General features: G+C 37.0%; 1 protein-coding gene across 4 annotated transcripts in view; it reads right to left on the bottom strand.

The window, feature by feature from the left end:
- Window positions 1-24,065, bottom strand: part of ldb2a (LIM domain binding 2a) — a 123,429-nt gene that overhangs the window by 73,062 nt on the left and 26,302 nt on the right. For all 4 annotated transcript variants that reach the window (XM_042493546.1, XM_042493547.1, XM_042493543.1 and 1 more), the window contains exon 3: window positions 19,066-19,168. In XM_042493546.1, coding sequence (XP_042349480.1) covers window positions 19,066-19,168 — 103 coding nt within the window. The remainder of the gene's footprint in view (window positions 1-19,065; window positions 19,169-24,065) is intronic.

The raw sequence follows: 24,065 nt of genomic DNA, 5'->3' as shown, positions 1-24,065 counted from the left end.
AAGAAAGGTTATTGAGGGACAAAAAAGCACCACATAAACATTTAATACCTTAAGTAAAGCGGTGCCGGCCCTTTCATAGACTATGGAGACTGATGGGTCTCCACCACTGTATTATATATAAATATGGATTTCTCCATGTGTCAATAACTTGGCACAGTGAATGTTTGCCTCTGTGTGTGTGTACACTGTATGTGTGTTTTTGAACATATGCCAATAACACTTTTTCTACGGACTCTTTGTATTTGAGACCAGGTGTTCCCTCTCTGTGATTTGGAGTGTTTGTGCATGTTTGCAGAAGCATATGTGTATGCTCACAAGCACTCTTTCACTGCCGCACTGTTTGTGTGTTATATGCATGAGCTTACTCTCGCTTTCACGGTGTGTATGTATATATGTGTGGACATGCCTGTGTGTGTGTGTGTGTGTGTGTGTGTGTGTGTGTGTGTGTGTGTGTGTGTGTGTGTGTGTGTGTGGTATGCACACACTACATGTTTTCCAGGTGGAATTCTTCTTCTGCTCTCCAGTGTGTGGATGAAAATGCTATATATTATTAATAAAACTCTCTCTTTCTCTCTGACTCTGTCCCTCTCTCTCATCTTGTTGACCTTTCTGGAATGTTCTACTGTTAAAAGCTCATGTTGCACTTCACTCTTCATTTTTTCATGAACTGCATGTTTGTCATCATGACTTGCAGCAAACATTCACAAATTCCATTTCGGCAAAACAAATTGCAGATGTGTCCCGTAAGAGGCCTCGTGGGAAGACTTTCCCTAGATACTTGTAATGTAATTTCAGGTTTATTTCATTCATTACAAAATGTGGGTTCACAACTATTTGGAAACAAAATCCAAATGGTGAAGGCTGCAATTTCCAAATTCTTAAGTGGATTTTCTCTTTGAAAGGAAAGAGAATTTCATTTTCCCCTAAAACACAATTTGGACTGCAAAATGAATAAATCTAGTAATTAATTCCCTCCTCTGCACAATGTACACAAAATATTTAAACCTTTAGAATAAACAAGACAAGATCCGAAATCCAGAATAAATATGCTGTATGCAACAATTTTCTGTCAATAAAATTCCTGCCTATTACAGACTTATTGACATTAACCATCTAACTACCATCTAACCGCCATGCAACACACATATACAAGAAAACAGACTTTACATGTTTAGACACACACACATATCGTTTACTACCATTAGATGGAGAAAATTAAGATAAAGGAAAGGAGGGTGAGGAAGATACTGACTAGGAAAGTAAGACAGTACAGAGGAGGTGAAGGAGGACAATGTGGAAAAAAATAGCAAGGAATGAATGATGACGATACAAAAATGAAGACTGTTTTGGGGTCAAACAAGCAGAGGAGGAAAAAAGAAGATGAAAGTTGAGAAGATTGTGGAGGGCGAGCCAAAAAGCGAGGAGAATAGATAAAAAGGATGGAGAAAAAAAAGGTGAGTCAGGAGGAATAGAGGGAGAGGAGGACGGCTGTTTGCAACATCTATTGTTTTCTCAAACTGGAAGGGGAAGCTGGTGTTGTTTTGCTCCGGGGCACGCGGAGTGTTGAGAAACAGGAAGCCAGGGGACCTGGCCATCCTCACGGACAGCTGGTGCCCTCCGATAGCTGTTCCCTACTTCCTGTTAGCTACATACAATGGTTCCCACCCTGATCCAGGCCACCTGGAAACAAAACCGACTGACCACACTGCACATAGTCAGTGTAGACTCTATTTTCTTCAGATGTATGTTATAGGAGCTGTAAGTTTGTGTCGTTCACTGGTGTCTCCCTGCCTATAGACCCACTTCGCCATGAATAACCGATTTATCAGTGATTAAATAAGCTCTCAGTAAAAACTAGTTATGTTCATCATCTCTGTTTAGATTTAGTAAGGACCATACTTCCCTGGTATTTCAATATTTTTTTTGGCTTGTTGTAAAAATTGATCGGTATCAGTGTTTTTTTCAGCGGACAAGAAACAGGTCGCAATACAGAAATACCAAACTAATTAATTAGAAAAATACTTTTACGCAGTTCTCTTAGTAATCAGAGCACTGACAAGTTGATTTGTCAGCTGTAAAATATTCCACCAAGCATCTTCCTCACAATAAAAAATAACAAAAAAAATAAATAAATAAAATAATAATAATAATAATAATAATACTATTTAAATATATACATACACACACACACACACATATATATATATATCATCAGGCATAAAATTAGATACAACTTTAGCAACAATACATTTCCTTAACACATGTTTATAGTCACATATTTACAAACAAATAAAACAGACCAAGGAAAATGAGTACCTTACCAGCAGAAATGAAATAAATCCTCTTTATAAATTATTAAGCACTAGACTTTGTTTATCACAGGACACTACCTTAAATTTATAGTAAAGTTTATGAATTCGTTCTTTAAACCTACTTAGTCTCATAATTGGCAGCACATAAGTGTAGGAAAAAGGAAATATAAAAGTAAAATAAAAGTATTCGTTGAGTCCACATAGCATTTACAATAATTTATTATATCCCATTCATAATTTAGTCCAAAAACATCACACCACTAGAATCTGACAGCCCAGTTATACAATCAACAGTACTTGTCACTCCTAATTTCCAATATGCCCTCACAGATGATGCGCTACATCAACTTAAAGGCTGGTTTAAGGCATCTAGTTTCAGTTTTGAGGCTGACATATTAGCAGAGGCCTGAAGATGACCCTGTAAAAAAGCTTGCCAACTTGTATTCAAGACTTTTTTCAAACTGTCATGCTTACTCTTTTGGTAACTTAGGAGCTAAATTGTTTTAAATTCTAAACTTACTGTGAAGAAAAGTTTTTAGCCATTAGTCATGTATTGCTAAAAGAAAGTCCAGAACACTTAATAGGACATTTTTTATGGTAAATTATGAGCCCTCCTGCCAGCGGCTAAACGTCATAGCTCACTGCTTCACTGTCATGCCCATAATCCCAATAAGGAAAGGACCTCTCGGATATTATTGAGAAACTAGGTCGGGTTCAAGTCCCTTTTATATAAATGCAGAACTTGAACAACTTAACATACTGTTTCCAAAATTAGAGTATTATTTTTATTCCATCACTTTATTCCACACCCATGCAAATAAGAAACTATTGCTTGAAAACTGTGAAGTCTGGTCTTTTTATGTCTTATTTGTCCTTAACGTCCTTTGTTGTCGGTAGTTTTTTGACAGCACTCAATAAACAAAATTGACTTTGTGCAAGTGAAGTAATGGCACAAGAAAATAGTAATGGCACACAGTAATATTTTTAAGGAGAGAGTCCACTGTGATTTTTTGTTAAAAATGAATTGCAGGTACCTCCTAATGTGCTTTACTTTCATGCCAGCAGGCTTTTTGTGGAAGAGTAGGCGTCAATTATTTTAGATATTGGATATTGTTTTAGAAAGAAAAGGCTACGATTCCCGGCAGCATCAGAAGAACCACATTATGTCTTTAAAAGGCCTATCCCTTTCTTCTCTGGTCAAACAGTGCAACAAAGCCACCGCTCATGCCTGCTGCTGTATATTTTCATCAGTCCCTCAGATAAAATGCACACTGTGCTCACACCCACAGATTCACACATACTGCATTAAAAGATCACCAGGAGAATAACACAAATCAAAACTGGATTCACATCAACTTCAGCCTCTATTATTGATTGGCATGACTGCAAAAGGTTGATTTAGAGAAGTGAATAATAAGGTCAAAGTTCACTCCTATCAGCCCGTCTTTGTCTCTTGCTTAAAGGTTTGGGCCATATTGCAGTATACCAGGGGATTAGGAAATCTCAAAAGTATGATTTTAAATACCTCAAAAAATATTGTATAGCTATTAAACTGATACAAAGATGCTGTACTGAGGCAATATACTGTAGTGCACTGCACGCACCACGAAAGGTCAGTCTCTACTGATGGAACAGGCTGCTGAGCTAAGAAACATGGCGACTGCAAGCAATTACGAAGGTTTTGTTTCAACTTTGAGAGGGGACACATCTAAAAATGGGGGGTTTGGGGACCTCCGTTAAGAAATTCTGAGGGTAAAACAATTGATTTCCTGCATTCTGGTGAAATTTTCAGCATAATTTTGTGCCTTTGTTGCATCACTTTAATAAGGGTGGGACTCACCAGAAGCACAACAACACAAAGTGATATTTTAGTCATGACACAAAGATTGAGATTTTAAGCCTTTTGTGATATGCTGGTTATTGCAATTCAGGAAAAATTCAATCAACATCTGTTTCATCTAATAACATAAAATTGTTGTTTTTTTTCCACTTTAATCATTTGTATCAGCATAATGTATCAGCTGGACTGAAAAAGTTATTGATTTAATTGCTCTTGAAGGCTACCAAAACTTTAATTTGTTCTTGCATTATAAGTAAGTTAGAAGATTTTTTTAAATCAATGCTTGGCATCTGTGTATCAATACAATATTGCATCAGAAAATATTGCAATGTTGTGATGTATCGATTTTACCCCCACCGCTGCAACATAAGGAGGAAAAATGCTCTTCTACTTTCAATGTTTTTTGTTTATTTCTTTTTTCTTTTGAGGGGGGCAAATGCATATGTTGTTTCCTGTGTCCCCCCTCCGAAATCTATGCCTATGACTGCAACTGGTGGTGATAATGTGACAGAATTGTCAACAGCCAGCCAGCAACAGTGGCAAGAGACTGGTGGGAAAGACAGCATACTTTCACATCTGAAACAGTGGACTACCTAAATGATTAACAAGAAAAATTAAGGCGGTTTTTGGTGTTTCAGAGTTAACAACACAGTTAAGATAGTTTTAGTTTGGTGAAATAGAGTAACTTGAATTCAGAAGGTGTACTCTTGTATTTTAGTAAGGAACACAGGTGTGATGATGTTTCCTTTCTTGACATTTTGTTAGTTTATACTGTTTATCTATTAGACTAGAGAGCTTGTGGAACGCAGCATGGCGGTGGGGTGTGGGGTTGTGGCAGCATCCCACACTAGTACTGTCATGTACCGTATACCCTGGTGAAATGTCAGGATGGAAGGCAGCAAAAAAAATGGATTCTGCCCAAGCCTGCTTGCTTGCTTCCTCCAAGTTTCCTTTGATGGTGACTTCTAATAATTTTAATTGCATCATTTTTTTTTCAGTAACACCACTAATTTGAGGCTGAAAGTTATAGTTTATCATGGTGTGATATTCAAAATCCACTTAGCACAGACAGTCGGAGCCAGAATGTTTTCATAAACTCTGCATGCTTAGGGGGAAGTGACTCATTTAAAATATTCATAATCATAAAATGTTGAACTCTAACAAAAACAAAATACATTTAATTATTGATGGTAATTGCATTTAAACATATGACTGAGATCATTCTATACAACTCCTGTAGGTGCAGTTTGTTTCCATGGTTAATCTCTCATCGTAACTATCTATTTAATAGCTTACAAGCAGTCAGAAGAAAGAAGAAAGGAAAGAAAACATAAACCGAAGAAGGAAATCATATGGCAAGAACATGCCTCCTTTCTTTTGTCTTGCCAATACGTTAATAAGACCTGATGGGGGGTTGTCAGCTACATACAGACAAGGTGCTCCTGCCTCTTGTCATGGGAATCGAGCGACTGCTTCTGATAATTGTTGGTGCTGGCTTGATCTGCCTCACTCACAAATCGCCAGCCAGGACACGGTAGGAGATTGATTAATCATTTTCAACCCCAGATATCTGTCTCCTATGATGAAATAAACATCCTGCTCTACTATTTGCTTGGTAGTGTGAAGTGGCTACCACCACGTTCACCTTACTCAACTCCAACTCAGACTGGTGGCACCTGATCTGATTGGTTGCACAAACCCAACACAGAGAGGCGAAGAGGCCAGCTGCAGAGAGGCGACGATAACGGGCTTATCGGCAGGTGAAAAACAGACTGAAATAGTAAAACTCTTTATTTTCTGGCACTGACTAAACAACCAACTAGCAAAACTCAATGTCTTAATTGCCATCAGGCAGACATTGCAGTCAGTGTTTAAAATGACAAAAACACAACCAGCAATTAGAACTGATTTCCTTGATAATAATTTAAAAACACTAAATGTGTGCTTTTTAAGATTTAATGGCCAATTTGGCAAAGTGCAAACAAATGGCTAACAAATAAACTGCTTTGGATAATCGGAACGGTGGTCTCAAGTCAAACAGAGAGCTGCAACAGCACTGGGATCTCTGATGTCTTACTGGAAACAACGCCAATGTAAAGGTGGTGCTGAATATTAATACCATTCAGCTGTGTTCACATACGTTCACATGGAGTCAGAGAGAGGAACACGACAAACTGGATACCATTTCAGTGGATGAGAGCAGGATGGTTAAGGCAGCAGTAACAGTAGTCAGTACTGCCATTCAAAGTGAAATATTTTACCTTTTTGCCGTCTGACAAAATTTACAACCAGATGTGTCATATTACAGTTTGTTTGTATGAAAAGCACAAATAAAGTTTGACTGACCGATTGATTGATGAGAATATTTCGTAAGCTCTGTACTCTGCACCTAGTTTGTGGTTTCCAAAAAAAATCTATCCAGACTATGCATATATGTATGCGTAACACAATCACAAAAGAAGTCATCACCATTAACTTAAGCATTACTATCTGCAGAGGAATAAATGAAGTAAAGTTTCAGTTCAGTTTGCCTCACATTGTAGATTTATACAGTACATTTTCTTTAAACATCACTACCATTAAGTCAACCTGCCATCTCTCATCCAAATCCGATCTGTAAATAGTAACAGTGCTGCTCTGACGTCTGACCTTCCAGCATCTTGTCTGCACTGGTTACTAAGGGAAACTACATGAACCACAAAAGAGAAACGAGAAACAGGGACATTATCCATAAGTTCAATCTACTTCTATTTCTCAATGGCTCAAGTTGAAATTTTTTTTTACATTTAAGGGTACACATTCAGGCTTGTTTTCAGTTCATTGAATAGCTGTAATGGTGTTTATTTACATAAAACACATTTTATTTTCCTTGCCGGATGTGGTAGACAGGATATCAGAGGAGAGTATTGTTGCAACTTAAAGGAGTGGGATCGTGGATCAGCGGGAGCGGGCGGTAATGGTCGGAAATCTTACAGGAGCAGACAGACAGTGGTTCAGTCCTGCGCGGACCTCTAGGTCAAAACTCACTGATGGAGACAGACAAAGTCTCTTTTTGTGTTACCACAGAATGAAATGAGCACCTCAGTCTGTCACACAGCCTCATCAAAAACCTGTGCGCTGTGAGCTCCACAAAGCTGGTATTTACAGCTCGGCTGTCATTCAGAAACCGCCTGTATCCAAGGACAGAGCACAACATTGCATAACACAGGGTTAGAGACACACAACTTGGATCACAAAGCGACGAGAAAAAGTAATTAACTTAGTTAAAAGCAGCTTCGTGGACACCAAGATGAAGTCAAACACCTTGCACGACCTCAGCAATCAGCATCTCTAAACACTTTTGAACCTTTTCTGGTTTCCAAGAACACCCACAAAAAGTCAAGGCTTTCCTCCTTTAAAAAAAGGTCCAATATTTTACAACACACATTGAGAATTCAATGAAGGCAATCTGACAAAGAATGATGTCGTGCTGAAAAAAATTGTTGATTAAATTTATTGGCTGATTGACATAAGATATTAACAGCGATTTTGATAATTGCTCAATCCTGTAAGTCATTTATCAAGCAAAAACTGGCAAATGGCAAACTGATTCTGGGCTGTCAAATTTAATTTGAGGATACAGCAATTTATTCTTCATTATAAACTGAAAAAACAAACAAACAAGCAATTTGAAGTCATCACCTTTGGCTCTGAGAAGTTGTGATGACCATTTTTTCACAATTTTCTGTATTTTCTAGACTCATAAATGTATCAATTAATAAAGAAATCAAAAAAAAAATCCATAAAAACATCAAATTAGTTGCAGCCTTAGGTTAAAGTAGATGTTTTTTATTCAGATACTGCGGTCAACTTGCGTTATCTTGCCTGCTCACATACATTTCATAGATTCTTCACCCTCCCTGTGCTTTCCTTATGACTCATTGTTTGTTTCTCTGAAGGGTTTGCTGTCATCCAGTCGTCTTTTCTACTCTCTCTCTTTGTCATTCTCCCTTTGCCCAGTGCAGTTAAACACATAAAGCTTCATTAGCACACAGAAATCTCATGAAAATACCACGAGCAAGCTTTACAATAGGTGGCAGTGTCGAACTATCCAGGAACAGAACGCGCAGCAAAATGTTTTGGCTACATGTTTTGGTTTAAATCTATAATGTCTCCTCTCTTTCTCTCTCTGTCTCTCTTTGCGGCCGATCCAGCGATGTGGTTCCCAGGCTCGGCCCCGACTGTCAATCAGCAGCAGCCTACATCTCAGCGCTGCAGCTGAGCCAGGGCCGCATCATCCCGCCTGCCAATCACCGCTCTACACCTTCAATCCATCCTATCCATCTCTCTGTAAAGCAGCCTCGCACACCACCACCACCCCCCCTCCTTTCAAAACAACCCCCCTCCACAGAAGCATCGACGTCCCCCTTTAACTCTCACACCAGCACACACACACACACACACACACACACCCCCACACCCACACACACACACACTCACACACACACTTACACATGCACATTCACACACAAACATTTGCCGCCGCTCGAACAGAGAAAACACACTCACAATAAGATACAGATGCATTGATACACGCACATGAACACACACATAAATAGACAGACGGGCCCGACACTGCACCACTCCCATACCTTCATTTGGGACTCCACCTCTCTTTCTCTTCATTCCACCACCCAATTCAATAACACAGCCTCCCTCCAACAAGCCCTTCCCAGCCCTCCGCTGTCAATCTTTTATTCAACAGAAAGGGAGTCAGATCTCAGCACTAGACTTATCCTTCTATCTCAGACCTCCATTCAGCTTCTTTCACACAAATACTGTATTAACTCGGTCTGTAAACATCGTTTGGATTATGTTTAAGGGCCGAGACATACTGAGTTTAACACTGGGCTGACTCTGGCCTGGAATAGGGGGTATGTCACAAGTTTCACCATGATATTTAATTATATCAATCGTTTGAACGTCGATAGGATATTTGCTGATCAGGGTATGATTTCGACTCGATTACTCAGGGGCCTGTGATTAAATATGAGATGCTCTCTGTTCAGGAAAGAGGTGTGCTCGGACTGTAAAGGTTACACAGACATGCCATGGGAATTTCAATGTAAAGGCAATATAAAGATGGTGGTACATAGAGAAAACTGAAACAGACTATATATATATATATATATATATATATATATATATATATATATTTTTTTATTTATTTTTTTTTTACAAAGATTATCATAACCTTACCACTACCCATAAACCTTATTCAGTCTAACCCCATCCCACCCCACAGACCTCTTTCATGGCCAGAGGAATTGTGAAATAGTGGAAATGTACAGTAAAAATTGGAAAATAACAGAGAATCGAATAAAATATAATAATAATCCCAGATAGTACAAAAAGTAAATTTAAAACAAAGGTAAAAAATGAACAGAAATAAAAACTATTGATTGTCAACTGTTTTACCACCCTCAGCGGTTCAGATGGTTAACCACATCTGCCACCATAGAGCTTGTCAGCTTATTGGTATTAATGGATTCTGGATTAATATATTGCTCTAGATCAATGTCTCGTTACCACCCCTAGCTGTACTATTATTAAAATATGTTGCCACCTTGACTCCAACTGGCCACTAACATCATTATAAACTGACATAGTAGTGACATATAAAATGACAGGTACACTTGACAAGAGTAACATTGTGATAGCTGTAGGAATGAGCTTGTGTTGTGTTGAAGACACATTATATGAAGGCTTTGTGGTGTACCTAATTTCAGAACTGAGGACTCATTAAAGCTGAATTAATAATTCTTTTATTAATGTGAAGTGAAATGACTACATGTGATGTGAAGGGGGTCATTTGTATTGATGCAACAGCAAAGAACTATTATGCAACCCTGCAGCTCTGTGCAGCTTTTTAGCCTCTTTTAACGCATTGTTTTCATTTTACAGCACACTTATTGTGTGGTTCAGTCAGTCCTGTTTTACTGCAGACTATACACGATATGAATACGCACATTATGTTTTATGTACAAAACTGAAGCATTAATTAAGGAAGAAATTGGAAGAAAATCTGCTAAAGAAGTAATGTTATATAAGAAGGATATTTTTAGATACAACCAGACTAAACGATGACTTGCTAAAACTGCTCATTATTATGTCGCTGTATATGAACGACTGGCCTTAGAAAAGATATAAAACATAAACTGTTTATTGATTAAAAACTTGCCAGTTTAAATTCATAGCACCAAGTGAGTCTCTCGTTAAGCTCACTTCTCAGCAGAGGCAGTTTGGTTCATGCCTTCACACGTATTAAAGCAGTTTCCCCATGTTTTCTTCCTCCTCATTATGTCCTCATGCTTGCTTAAAGATTATTAGCTGTGGTCATTTTATCGCTGCAATTATTGCGTGCCGCAATGCAAGAATAACTAGATGAATTGTAAATGTGTTGTGAATCAGTTTCGCAGTTTGCCCTGAATCAGCCCACTAAACATGCAGAGTTTTCCCTCTCTTGTTTGAACTACTTCTAAAATGAGCCTTGCTCTTTGATTGCATCATGGAGTGCGGCTTTCATCAGATGCCTCATAGATTGCAGAGCCAGACAAGGTACTGGGGCGAATGTTAAGGCCATGGCAATTGTGGGTATAATTAGAGATTCTGAATATTCGGCGAAGAAAACAATAATTGGCCTGCACCAATGGAGAATTGTTTTAAACACGTACAGGGTACACAAAAATGCACCAAAACACTCTCCCTCCAAAGATGAAACACGATGCACACATTAAAAATATTAACTTTTATCAAAGCAATATACTGTCAGAGCAATACGAGGCTTTAATAAGTTTTATTTCCAAAGACGCTATAAAATATTATGACATACTAGGAACTACAAACTCTCATGGCTCACATTTAGTGCTCTTCAGATCTTTGTGAGAACAAGGCGACGCAAGAAATAATACAATCTGTCTGGATAAGCTGCTTATACCATCTTCTGACATGGTTATTGTTACTGATACATGTAGATTACAATTAGACACAACAGACTATCTGGTGAAGTTTGCTTTCATTTAATGACGCGGGGTGGGGAATTATTCAGACGGCAGCCAGACGGTCAAATCTCTGCCATTTCACCAAACTGTCATTTAAGGGTTCTCTATCTTTAAGCCTCTTGTCGGCTGGTAAAAGTAAAATTGCCATTAATTTGGGGGAAATATTAGCCACAGCAACCACTGAAAAATACCCTGAATTAAAGAAAAAGTAAGCAACTAATTGTCATTTTGATAACCAATAAGATTTTTTCCTGATTAATCAAATAATTGTTCAGTAAGATGTCAGAAAGCAGTGAAAACTGTCCATTACAGTTTCCCAAGCCCAAGGTGGTGTATTCACATTTCAAAGATATTTATTTCGAAAAGAGAGGCAGTAAAGTCATCTTATTTGAGGAGGCAGATTCAGCAAATGATTGACATTTTTGCTTGTTAAACAATTAATCAGTTCACAATTCACTGACTAATTTTCTGATGAAAACTAATTGCTTAATCTACAAATTGTTTTGGCACTACATGAGATACAGTCTACAGCCACAGTGAGGTGGATTTATCATAGTTTAAAGCAAGAGTTAGACTAATGGAAATGAGAGAAACAGGCTCATGCCCGTAAGGTTTGCTGGTTTGAATCACACAATCAGCTGAGAGGACGCTCTCTTAACACCTTTAACAGCCATGCTTTGGTCTTTTGTCTGCAAAAAAATCAAACCCCTAATTTTTATGAGCAGTGGCAGATTCAACGCATCTCTTTAAATTATACTTTATGTTACATTAAGTTTTCTTTATCATTCTGTCTGAAAATTGACAGGAAAAACTATTATAAATTCACTGAGTATGAGTCTTCAAATAACCTATTTTGTCCTACTGACAATCCATGACCCAAAATATTCAATTTATAAAACAGAGGAGCAGCACATCCTCACATTTTTAAAAGTAGGATAGAATGAATGTTCAGCATTTTAGCATTAACAATAACTCAGCAATTATCAAAACTGACAAAGTTGAGGATGGGCTTTCTGTCAATCGACTAATTAATCAGCCTTCATTAAGGATCATAAGTGATTTCATCTTAAAGAAACCGATAATCGTGAAGGACATAAACGCATTAATGTTCATCCTCCAACAATTAACACGCAGGCATTTCCAATATGATCTATTTCCTCTGAGAGGCTGCAGTGGCAACCAGCTAGAGACGAGTTACAAAACACCTTAACACAGGTCCATGCAATAAAAAAACAGATTAGGCAAATTGGCTTTTCTTATTTTTCCTCCGCTGAATGTTATGAAATTAGAGCACCTCAGACTGGAGAGAGATGATTGTTTCCTTGTAATTATCGTATAAGCTGCTGTATGACTCAAAAAATATGATTCAGTTTCAACAAGGATTGGAGTTCTTACACTTATACCTCAATGCACTGCACAGAAAGTCTCCCTGTGGACTAATAAATACATTATGACTGTTTTAATGGAATATTAAATAAACATTTATTGAAAATAACCTCAAATATATGTTTCTTGTATGCTGTTGCTGTATAATAAAAAACAAATATATATAGACTTTCATTGGCTTAGTATGTTTGATCTTTCAGGATACAAATATTCTCTCTTTAGATAAGAAAAGCTATGACAAATGTGTCACAGTAAAATAAGCTCTATAATGTTATGCTCAATTACAATACAACACTTCAGCCTTAGTATTCACATACCACTGCTGCATACTGAGACGTTTTATGAATATTTTGTAAAACTCAGTACAAACTGTCTACAGAGACTTTGTTCCACTAAAAAATATTACAACCTTTTGTTTTGTTATTCTGACACGTATATATGACCACTGCTAACCACTCTCCACATCCTGACATCTCCACTGGTCAGTGCTGGTCTGACCTGCGTGGCGATTACACACACACACACACACACACACACACACACACACACACACACACACACTCAGAGTAAGGCCACTGGCGGTCACATTTACATTTTATTTGTTAGGCAGTTAGCTGATGCTCTTGTTCAGAGTGACTCACAATGAGCAGAGTGAGCTTAAATTTCTGGACTACCAACAGTCAAATAAAAAAAAAACAACAAAGGATACAGGAGTCCAAAGCCCCCAGATAACACACAGGACAGAAATTTCTGTGCCACAAGAATGATTCTGTGTAATAGAAAAGGTGAAGAAGAAAATCTTCAGGGAGAGAAGGTGGAGTTCTACCGAAAAACCCCCAACATATTCAAACACTGTGTAAACCCCTAATATAAATGCTGAGGTACATATTAGAATATTTACATCTACATACATTATTCGTCTGGGTCTTTTTGTCACCACCATGTTCACACTCTATAGTCACAGAGTAAAAAAATCCTTGCAGCTTATGGTGCATAATTTCCATCTCATATTTAGTTCACATTTGCCCAGTGTGCTAAACTGACTTTGCTTCAAAGAATTCAATTTAAATGTAGCTGAAGTCTTGTTTTCGTTCTCTTTTTTTAAAATATTTGAATAACTGTATTTTATTTGCAGACTGAAGTTGTGATGCATCCTTTCAGAAATGAGTACACACTAAAAAAGCATTTTAATCTGTTCACCTTATGAAGTGAAAAAAGCTGCACTGCAGGAGGTAGTATTTGTATACAAGTGTCTCAAACCCAATGTAAAGCTGAAATATATACACTTAAAAATTAAAAATGTGTAAGGTTAAATCTTTCACTGATTTGTTATAAAATAAGGGATTTCAGTGTCCAATATTCTTCACTAAACAATGAGCAGATCCACTGACATCAACAAAAATATAATATTTGGAAAATATAATAGTTTCAATATATAGTTTTTGTTTTCTTAGCAAATATGCCAAAAAATCAGTGCATTTACTTTCCCACTTGTGAATATTTGCTGGTTTTCTGTGAGAGTAAGCTCTTCGGGTTTTGGACTAGGCAACATAAAAAAGCAATATCAAAGCAATGTCACAAAGTCAGCTTGGGCTTTAGGAAACTTGGGGATGGGTATTTTCCCACTATTTTTCTGACATTTTTTGGACCAAATTAACTAAATAATTGAGAAAATAATTGATAGATCAATCAATATTAAAAATGCTCAGTTGTAGCCCTATTATTTTAGCTGCAACAAAATTAGCAAACAGTGTTGATATAACTTAAAATAGACAGTAAATATCAAGGTAAACCAAATTGGTTTTAAACCATAAGCTGATAGAATAACAAAAAATAAGTGATGTGCATGCACAATTAAAATGTTTTGATTACTTTTCCTAGTTTTCTAACTCCTGAAATGAAGCCAGCACTGGACTCTGGATGATTTTGTGTTTTGTTATCATCATATATGAGTTTACCAACAGGTCATTCTGCCCAAAAACTTTAAAGCAGACTTGAGCAACGCACTGAAGGTGTCCTACCTTCCCAATCATTGTAAGGTAGCTGTATTTAAAATTAATGACATTATTAAGCCCTAAACTGTAGCTAACAATCACTTGCTGCTTGATTCACTGCTGTTGTTCTCTATATATAATGCTGCTGATGCATACAGAGAGACAACATCACTTTCACAAGGTGTCATTCTTAGTTTTTCTCTTGAGTCAAATCGGTACCTGGGTACATACGAGGGTGGTGGATTTTTCCTGGATGATGTTTGTGTTTGTGTGTGTGTGTGTGAATGCGAATGTCTGTAACTTAGCGCACCTGAATGTGAATCGAGAAAGGCTGGCGACTGACGGTGAGTCATCATCGCCATGGTGTTAAGCCTCCCGTTCCCGGGGGAACAGGGTTACCGTCTCTACACCACTGGGGATTTTTATTTTTACATTTGAAAAGCAAAACCGGGGCCCGGCTCACAACAATCCTCCACTCCCTCTCTCTGTCTTCTCTCTCTCTCCTCCTCCATGACTGAGCTGAATCTCACACACACACTAACACACACACAAACACAGCGGACACCACACACATCTGCTCATTTCAGAGCACCACGTCCTTATCTATGTCTGTGTGATATTCAATATGTTTCAGATATCAAAACACGAACCTATGCAGATGAGATGAAGGGGACAATATCACAAACTCAATAACAGCCTCTGCTCTGTCATTTGCTGCTGAGACCACATACCGCGGCAGCAGTCTTGGTGTTTCTAACTTGAGTTCTTTTTACACAAAACCAAGTGTGGTTGTAACCATGTCTGTGCGTTAAGTATGGAAAGCTATGAAGCTAGAGCCAGGGGGCAGTTAGCTTAGCATAGCATAAAGAAAAAAAGGGGTAAACAGCTAACCTGGCTAAATCTAAAATTCAAAAATACGTCTACCAAAGTCTCAAAACATTGTATCGAGTTTGTTGGACTGAACTGGACACAAATAAAAATGTAACAACAAAAATACATGATGTTAGGGGGAGTTATAAGCTGTATCTATTTTTGGAGGATAAGACTGACTTAATCCAATCTTGGCATCACATTGAGGTTGCCAGGCAGCCAGGGAAAAAAAGGAAGCAGCTTTCAAGACTCTCTAAGTTAAGAAGTATTCCCAAAACCTCCTCTAAAGCTGAAGTGGGATTCATACATCAAATCAACACAGCTAACCACTAGGCTAATTTCTGCAATGTAAAATGTCATAGGCTTGTGCTAACAACATTAGCGTGTCGTATTAGAGGGGAAACCGTGTCTAAAATAACATTATTGTTTTGTCGGTGAACCTTGTATCTTGTAACTGAGCTGAATTTAAAAAAAAAAAAAAACTCTTTAAAGAACAACCCGGCCAAAAGGGGAGCATAACACACTGTTACAACAAAAAAAAACAAGCAGACAAATACAACTATCACGCATTACAAAGAGTGAGCACAACGTTCAGTTAAAATGCCACATTAATATGTGCAACTTTCAATTTCAGTGAGAACTGGGGTAGCAATCACTTCAACCCAGTGCTATTTTCTCTGTCTTTTAAAAGTGACTTAAAGTCCCCCATAGTGATCAGCTCAGACATTTTCATTTCCTTCTGTAATTAGTAAGTTTATATGAGTAAAGAAAAGCTCTGCTAGCTGCTAGGCTAATTCATACAATGTAAAATGCCTTAGGCTTATGCTAAAAACATTAGCATGTTGTATTTGTGTTGAAATTGTGTTTCGTCTGTGAATCTTGCGAGTTATAGTAAAGCCAATTGTGAACTTGTGTTTGAAACTGTCACAATTAAGCCATGTTTTATGTGTAATTTAGGTGTGTTTTTAATCAATCTAACTTTACAGCACTTTAAAAAGCCTCACCGCCGACTAGCAAGTATAAAATGTATAAAATATAAAGTATAAATGCTCACAACAGCGTAGGCAATGTGCATAGCATAAAGTGTAGGCTCTGCATCAAGCTGACACACAACTATAAATCTGCCTTTAGTTGTTACTTCTATGTGAATTTGGAGGGAGGTACGTGGTTTTCTTGCTGCAGTGTCACTGCTGGTTGCCTGGCAACCTCACTGTCACAACAGGATTCCATGAAGTTGCTGTTGTTCATCAAGAAATAGTTACAGCTAATAACTCAACCTAAAACTTGATTATGTTTTTACATTTCTGTTAGTGTTCAAATTTAACAAACAAGATACAACATGTTAATTGGTGTGCGTTAGGAATATTTTTTGACTTTGCACAGAGCCAGGCTAGCTTTTTCCCCTTGTTTTCAGTCATTAGACCAAGCTAATCTAATTGCCTCCTTGGCAATAACCCACAGACATGAGATTGGAATTAATTTTCCCAGATAACTCTCAGCGAGAAAGTGAAATCATAAATTCCCAGAAACTGTTGAACTATTCTTTTAAAGGTGACATGATTTCCATTAGTCTACAGTAAAAATAAAAAAACTGTCTCAATGCGTAGCCTACAGCACGGCATAACTGCAGGAATTTAAAGTTCAAAGTGACAAGAGCCATTGAAAAATATAATGTATGCTATCTTTGATGTTCTTTAAGGAACAACAGGCTGGCCTAGATAATATGAGGATACTATAGGTTTGTGTTAGGGCCATCAGTTTTAATAATTTATATTTTGTTCCTAAGAAATCATGTTTTATTCTGTTAGTTCGGTATAGTATCTGGCTCTAAATAGTCAGTACAAATGTGCCCCAGCCACTATGGAGAGCCGCAAAATCAGAGCTGTAGCTAATTTTTTGTTGTTGTTGAATTTGGGAGGAAAATGTCATAATAGGCCTAGATATCATTATATTAGACTAGGTGTTGTCTTAAATTTTGTCTACTGTAGTATTGCAGGTATTGTCTTTTCCTGGTTTTAAAGTGATGTAAATTGATGTATGCTGTTGTATTATTTGGCTTTACCCTCTCAGTCTTATATCCACATTACTGATAATTATTTATGTAATATCTCATCGATAAAAATTTTGTGAAAGCACCAGTACTTATCCTTATGATAGCATCGCAATATCATTCTGAAAAAAATATTGAGATATTTTATTTATTCCCTATCACCCATATTTGTCGAATTAATCTGAAAAGACAGAATAAAAAACTCAACTGATTTAATCTGTTAAATGTTTTACCATGTAATCATTATGATAATTTTCAAGTCTATAATTGGACGTTTATCATTGAAATGCTTCTTTGGAGTTGTAGTTGACTTCTTCCCCAATGATTTTATGTATCCAATTGACTTTTTTTCCAAAGAGCAAAATATACTGTAACACTCCCGCTCTCCTTTTTTACTAATGATTCAACAAAAAGACATTCATGTCCGTCCAAGCCTTAAAGTGCTCACACTGTGAGTCACCTAACACCGTCTGTGCAGAAAATAAACACAGCTTTTACATCTGGAGCCCTGCAAGCCCGACATGACTCCTCCAACCCCACAACTCTACTAACAATAAAACATTTACAATACAGATATGGTATCAGGTTGTTCTGCACTCTTCTAGGTAAAGAGTGCCAAGATAGCAACACTCTTGTCATAAAGAACCACCATTATGATTGTGCACTACAGCAAATGTTTTGTGAAGCATTTCAATACAGATATACCCAATAATTTGCCTATTTTCAAGTCTGTGGTTTACATTTACATCTTTATTTAAAAAGCACAGGCCACAATAGAGGCCCTGTGATGAAATTGTCAGAAAGAGGTTACCAGTTGTTACGTGTGATGTTGCACCAATGTTCAGCAATCACATGCAGAGAGAAACTATTGTTAGAAGAGGGAGAGATACCAATTTTCTCACTGACAGGAGGCACAGTAGAGCACCATGCAGAAATGTTTCACTTAGAGGTACAGATCTTTTCTTTCTGGGTTCACACTTTTTTGTAGAGTTGTTAAAAGGCATTTTGGGAAATTTATGCAATAAATATTTTAAGTGGAAGTAGACAAAGCAGGTTGAAGCAAAGTGGAAATACCAGATAACATTTTCCCCCTATTTGATCACAAAATCAGTGATAGGAATGATTGAATACCACAGATTGATGTGTCTGAGTTTGAGTGATTTTTCTCTGAAATTCTTCACTGCTATATATTAATGGTTTGTCTCTCTTAGTCACTAAATTGTCTCTTTTTGTGACATCTGCAACTTCATACTGACAGATGTGGGTCTGTTTCCAGGAGGTTGCTGGTTTGTGAGTCTTTCAAAAAAAATTGGGATGCCAGAATTTATAAAATATAAACATATAATAATGCCTGGTGAAGTTTGTGTAGATTGAAAAATCATAAATGCACAAATCACCAGTAAGCGAGTTTTTCCACTTTAACATAAACTCAGCTAAAAAATATATATTTAAACATAATTAATTGACTTTTCTTCAAAAAACAAACTAACAAACAAAAAACAAAATTATCTAGAATCAAATGGCGTGATTATTGTATGTTGGTGGTTTGTCAATACATTAAAAGGATTCTTACTGTATCTCTTTGGTCCATCTTCGAGGCAGAACGAGAGTGTGAGAGTGGCGTCCTCCTCAAAAAACTCTGTAGCAAAGGCGTCCCACCACAAACTGTCACTTTCCTGTTAAGGGACAAAAAGAATGCAACAGTTAGACAAAAGCCAGACTTCATCAGGGTTCATCGACACTATGTATTAGTGATTATCTTTTGTCATAAAATCTCTAAATACAGAGAACATGCAGTATGAAAAAGCATGTTACCAAAGGTATTCCTTTGTCTTCTAAAGGACTACGGGTTATTTCAGTTTGGCTTATTATTTAATAACCCAGCGAATTTCCTTTATCCAGGTTGTTGGTCTTGTGCTGCTGCATTTTTTTACATAAATTCAATATTGATTCATTCTGATAAGACAAAGATATTGTGACCATGCAGGCTTTTCTATGAGACAAGATATAAAAAGAACATTGTTTTTTTTGGTTTGTTTTTTTGATATATGGAGTCAGCAGGCCAAGTATTCCCTTTATTGTACATTGGCTCGTTTGTTGCTTTTCATTAAAATGGATTTTATGAGCTTTATTTAAATCACTGTTTTTACATTTGAGTTGACAAAAGGGTTCAAGTATGAACCGTAAAGCAGTCAAATGCATTGTATGCTTAAAACAAATAATGACAGGGGCATAAAAAGACATCACAATATGGAAGGATAAGAACAAAGGCTAACAGCTACAAGAAGAAATAAAATGAATATAGAAATGAGTCCATAAATCAGGTTCTAAAAAGTGATCTCAATGCTGGCTGCTGGCCTAAGCCTCACATACAGGTCGATGTAAAGCCAAAGCCTGGTAACACCCTTTACTTTTCTTAAGCCTGGACTTTGGGAGAGCCCTGCCTGAGGCTCCTACAAGTCTGAATTACAAGGTGAGGTCCAACAGCTTTAAAATTCACTGCTGCTTCTACTTTGTACAGCTGGTGAGATTTCACTTTTACCTTCAAAGTGATATTCATATCATTGTTATACATCTTATGTTATTGTTACTGTTATCATTATCGTCGTTATTATTTCTAGTAGTAGTGATGATGGTAAATTTTTGTTTGATTTTATGGTTATTTTCCTTTATATAAATAAACAAATGCAAATAAACAAACATATGCAAGTGATTTTGTTAAATAATACACACACTTGAATGTCATTAGTTAGGTGATGGCGGGAGACGTGTATTCAAAAGCAGTAAAAGTAGTGGTAGTAGCAACCATAGTAGCAGCCTAACAGTAACAGTATCATTCAAGCAGTAATAATACCTAAGGAGTAGTAGTTGTAGTACCAGCAGCAGTAGTGGGAGCAGTAATACTAACAATATGGTTCGTAATAGCACCTGTTGCAGTTCTTATCATATTAGTAGCAGTAAATGCAGCATCATCAGTGGCTGTTGTAACTGTAGTGTAATAGTACTAGTAGATAGATGTGGTTGTACTAAGTGTAAGTGGAACCTTAGTGGGATTGGCATTAGTATTAATATTAGTGGTAGCAGTAGTTGTAAAGGTAGTAGACTTTTTGGTTAGGGCTGTAGTGGCAGTAGACTAATAGTTACAGCTGAAGGAGAAGTGGTAATAGCATTAATAGGACTAGTAATTGCTGTAGTAGTAGTAGTAATGGTGGTGGTGGTACCGGTACCACTAAAAGTATTAATAGCCATGGTACAAGCATCACAACAGTAACTGTAGTAATAGTATATATTATTATTTTATTATTTACAGTAGTGCCGTAGCCGTAGGCTTGCAATAGATACATTAACAATCGTCATAGTAACAACAGTAACACTAGCAGTAGGCCTTATTGTAGAGGTAGAACAGGTAAAATAATAGTAGTAGTTGTAGTATTATTGCTAGTAGTTTTGAAGAGCAACAGAAGCAGCTGACAGAGTAAACTCTGTGAGAAAACACATTCATGTAAATCTCTTTGCCCTGAAATTACTCTCCTAAGAGTCGTTTACCCCCCCTCCCCTTTCTCCCAAAAACCTCAGATAATGTCAGTAGGACGACCCTCTCACCCCCCGTTCCCTCGTCCCCCCACCCACTGACGTTCGACTGACGCTAATTTCCTCTGACACGTTATGACAGATCACTACGTTTCATTCTGCGTAGGGCTGAGGGATGGCAAGCACTTTCCAGATGTTGACAATTAGTGTTGTCACCATCGAGCAGTGTCAAGCCCAATAAGCAGCGACCGGGGCGCCTCGCAGGTCAATGTGTCTCAAACACGGTGAGTCTGATGCAAAGAGGAAGAGACGTGGTCCTAAATCTTGACCAAAACCCACCTGGTCAATCAGTAAGTGATCTTGAGTTATCTTTTGCATGGCAAACCAATCAGCTGAACTGTGAACTACAGACTGAACTGAGGCTGAGTGGACTTTTAACAATTATGAGGCATTTTGGAAGTGCAGATAAATATTTAAGAAAAAGTTGTAAGATATGTGTCAATTTTCATACAAATGCTATACTTTTTATCAAAATTCTATCAAAAAATAATACATTCTCTCTGCCCCCAAAAGACCATGCCAAAAACTGTAACAAGATACATCATTCTGCCAAAATGGGCTGAAACTAATGATCTTTTTAAAAAGAAATTAATCTCACACCTGTCTTAATGATCAATTGTTTCATCATTTGGTTATTAAAATTTACAAAAAGAGTGTGAAAAATGCCAATCACAATTTCCAGAGCCCATTGATGACAAATTGTTTGTTAAAAACTAAATTGACAGTGATTCTGGCACACATATATATATATACAGTTACTACAAAAATAATATAAATTCAGCTTTAAAACAATAAAAATAATTTGTTGACTAGAATTTATCCAATAAGAGAAGCTGAAGGCAGCAGAATTTTGACATTTGTCTTTATTAACCAATTATCAAAATTGTTGTTGATTAAAATAATATTAAAATAATATTTCAATTAAACTGAAGCAGTGGTGCCGCAGTTATGGAAATTTTTTTAAAACATAACTTTGGGGAGGTTATTTGGACAGCAGTTTATATTGCAAACATATATCAGGACACAGTTTATTTTCCCCTGCTGTTCAGATTTTCTTTTTTTTAATTTTTAGAAATTTGAACATTTCATTGGAGATAAATTACAAGAAAAAGAGTTCTAAAAACTGTCAGGGGGAGACTTCAGAAATAAAAAGAATAGCAGTCAATGTGGCTTGCTGGAATAAAACAATATAACAGGTTAGTTTATGTGATACCTCCTCAAAATCTGGCACAATTATGGCCTTTTGATGTTCAAACAACCATCCTCTTCACTTTAACAAGATAACTCTAAAAATCGAAGCACCGTGACAGTGAGCCAAATGTGTCAATGGTGCAAGTTTCATCAAAAACTGGACCAGCTGTGTCAAAAACATCATGTGTTGTTATGAAAATGCTATCCAGTAATTACAGCGCCCCCATTAGATCGATCATTGTAATTGTTTAACTGACAGAACAGTTTACTCACAACAAATGGATATGTGGAAACATGCCAGAGTATTTTTTTCTGTGTATGTGCATGTATCACTGGCCAGCTGTCCACTGGGAACGGACTGCATGAGCTGCCGTGTGTGTCTGTGTGTGTTTGACTAACTGTGTCATACTGTGAGAATCAGCAGGTGTGAACAGCCAGCATGTGTGTGGTGTCTGTTTCGTATGAATACATCTATTTCAGAGGAGACTGACGGAGAAGAGTGACACACCAGGACAACACAGACAGACTCTGGTGCTACTCCGCATTCAGATCGAGTTCAACCCATAATCCAGCACCATGAGGGGGCGGGAGCTCCTGGGATTGACAGTCAAGTGAAGGGTGAACAACATGTCCCCCCCCCCCCCCCACACACACAGACACACACACAGCAGCCCTTTGTCACTGTGCAACTACGACAACCCTGCTCTGTAAAGCTAATTTCTATATTCTACTCCTTAAACTTGTTTAAATAACACAAAATTAAAATAACTCTTTTGACAAATAACATCCGTATTCAGCACCAAATAAGGAAGCCGGCACTGTTGTATATTTTTCGGATTATCTGCAAATCCCATCCAAGAGATCAAAACAAACAATACATTAGTCCATCTCTCATTGGTTTCTGTTTGTCACTTTAACTTTAAAAACATTTTAACTCCGTTTTATTTGGTGCCCCTGTGAGTATTAACAGCAGCATGATGGTGTACGATTTACTCTTAATAACCTACAGTGGCCAATTCATGATGAAGCATCCTGTTACTGAATGAAACAATGCGGCTCATTTATGTTATAACATCTTCAGCAGAACTCTTAAACTGATGGCTGAGAAAATAAAAATGAAGCATTATTATCCTTTAGCTAATATCTTAACTGAATATAGCCTTAAATTATTACACTAATATTCCAACCAGGGTGTCTACAGCTATCAGAAACTTAAAATTAAAGTTTTTTAAGACCTTTTAACCTATTTATTTTTAACCAAATTTAAGACTGATTTTTGGACAAATCATCGTGTTTTTATTCAAGAATTGCAGGTGTGTATAAAGGTGAGTATAAGGTATGTGGTTCCGTGCAGAAGTCGGTTTTAGGTAGGAAAATGGATATTAAATTAAAATAGGTTAATCTACTTTTTGACAGGAGATAAGTGAAGTGTTAGGTTGATTATAAGTTTGAAGATTTGTATCATATGAAATGTGGACTTTGACACAGAAAATCTTGACTCGTTTTTGCAAAATCAAATTTAAAAAATGATAAATTACATTATATAAAGTGTTTGTGACAATAAAGACCTCACAAATTGAAACTTAGACTAATTAATGACTTTTAGGGCCTAATGATTGTACAATTTAAGATATTTAAGACACTTAATTGGCACAATATAAGACACATTTAAGAATTTACGGCATTTTAAGACTTTTGAGGACTTGCAGAAACCCTGATTCCAACTTAATCTCTATGATTTGTATCATAAACTTCAGATTGATAAAGAATTGCTTTAAAAACAATGGTCAT

Source organism: Plectropomus leopardus, chromosome 9, assembly GCF_008729295.1.
Source record: "Plectropomus leopardus isolate mb chromosome 9, YSFRI_Pleo_2.0, whole genome shotgun sequence".
Lineage (NCBI taxonomy): Eukaryota > Metazoa > Chordata > Actinopteri > Perciformes > Serranidae > Plectropomus > Plectropomus leopardus.
The sequence above is the reverse complement of the archived record's forward strand: the minus strand, read 5'-3'. Positions and strand labels throughout refer to the sequence as shown.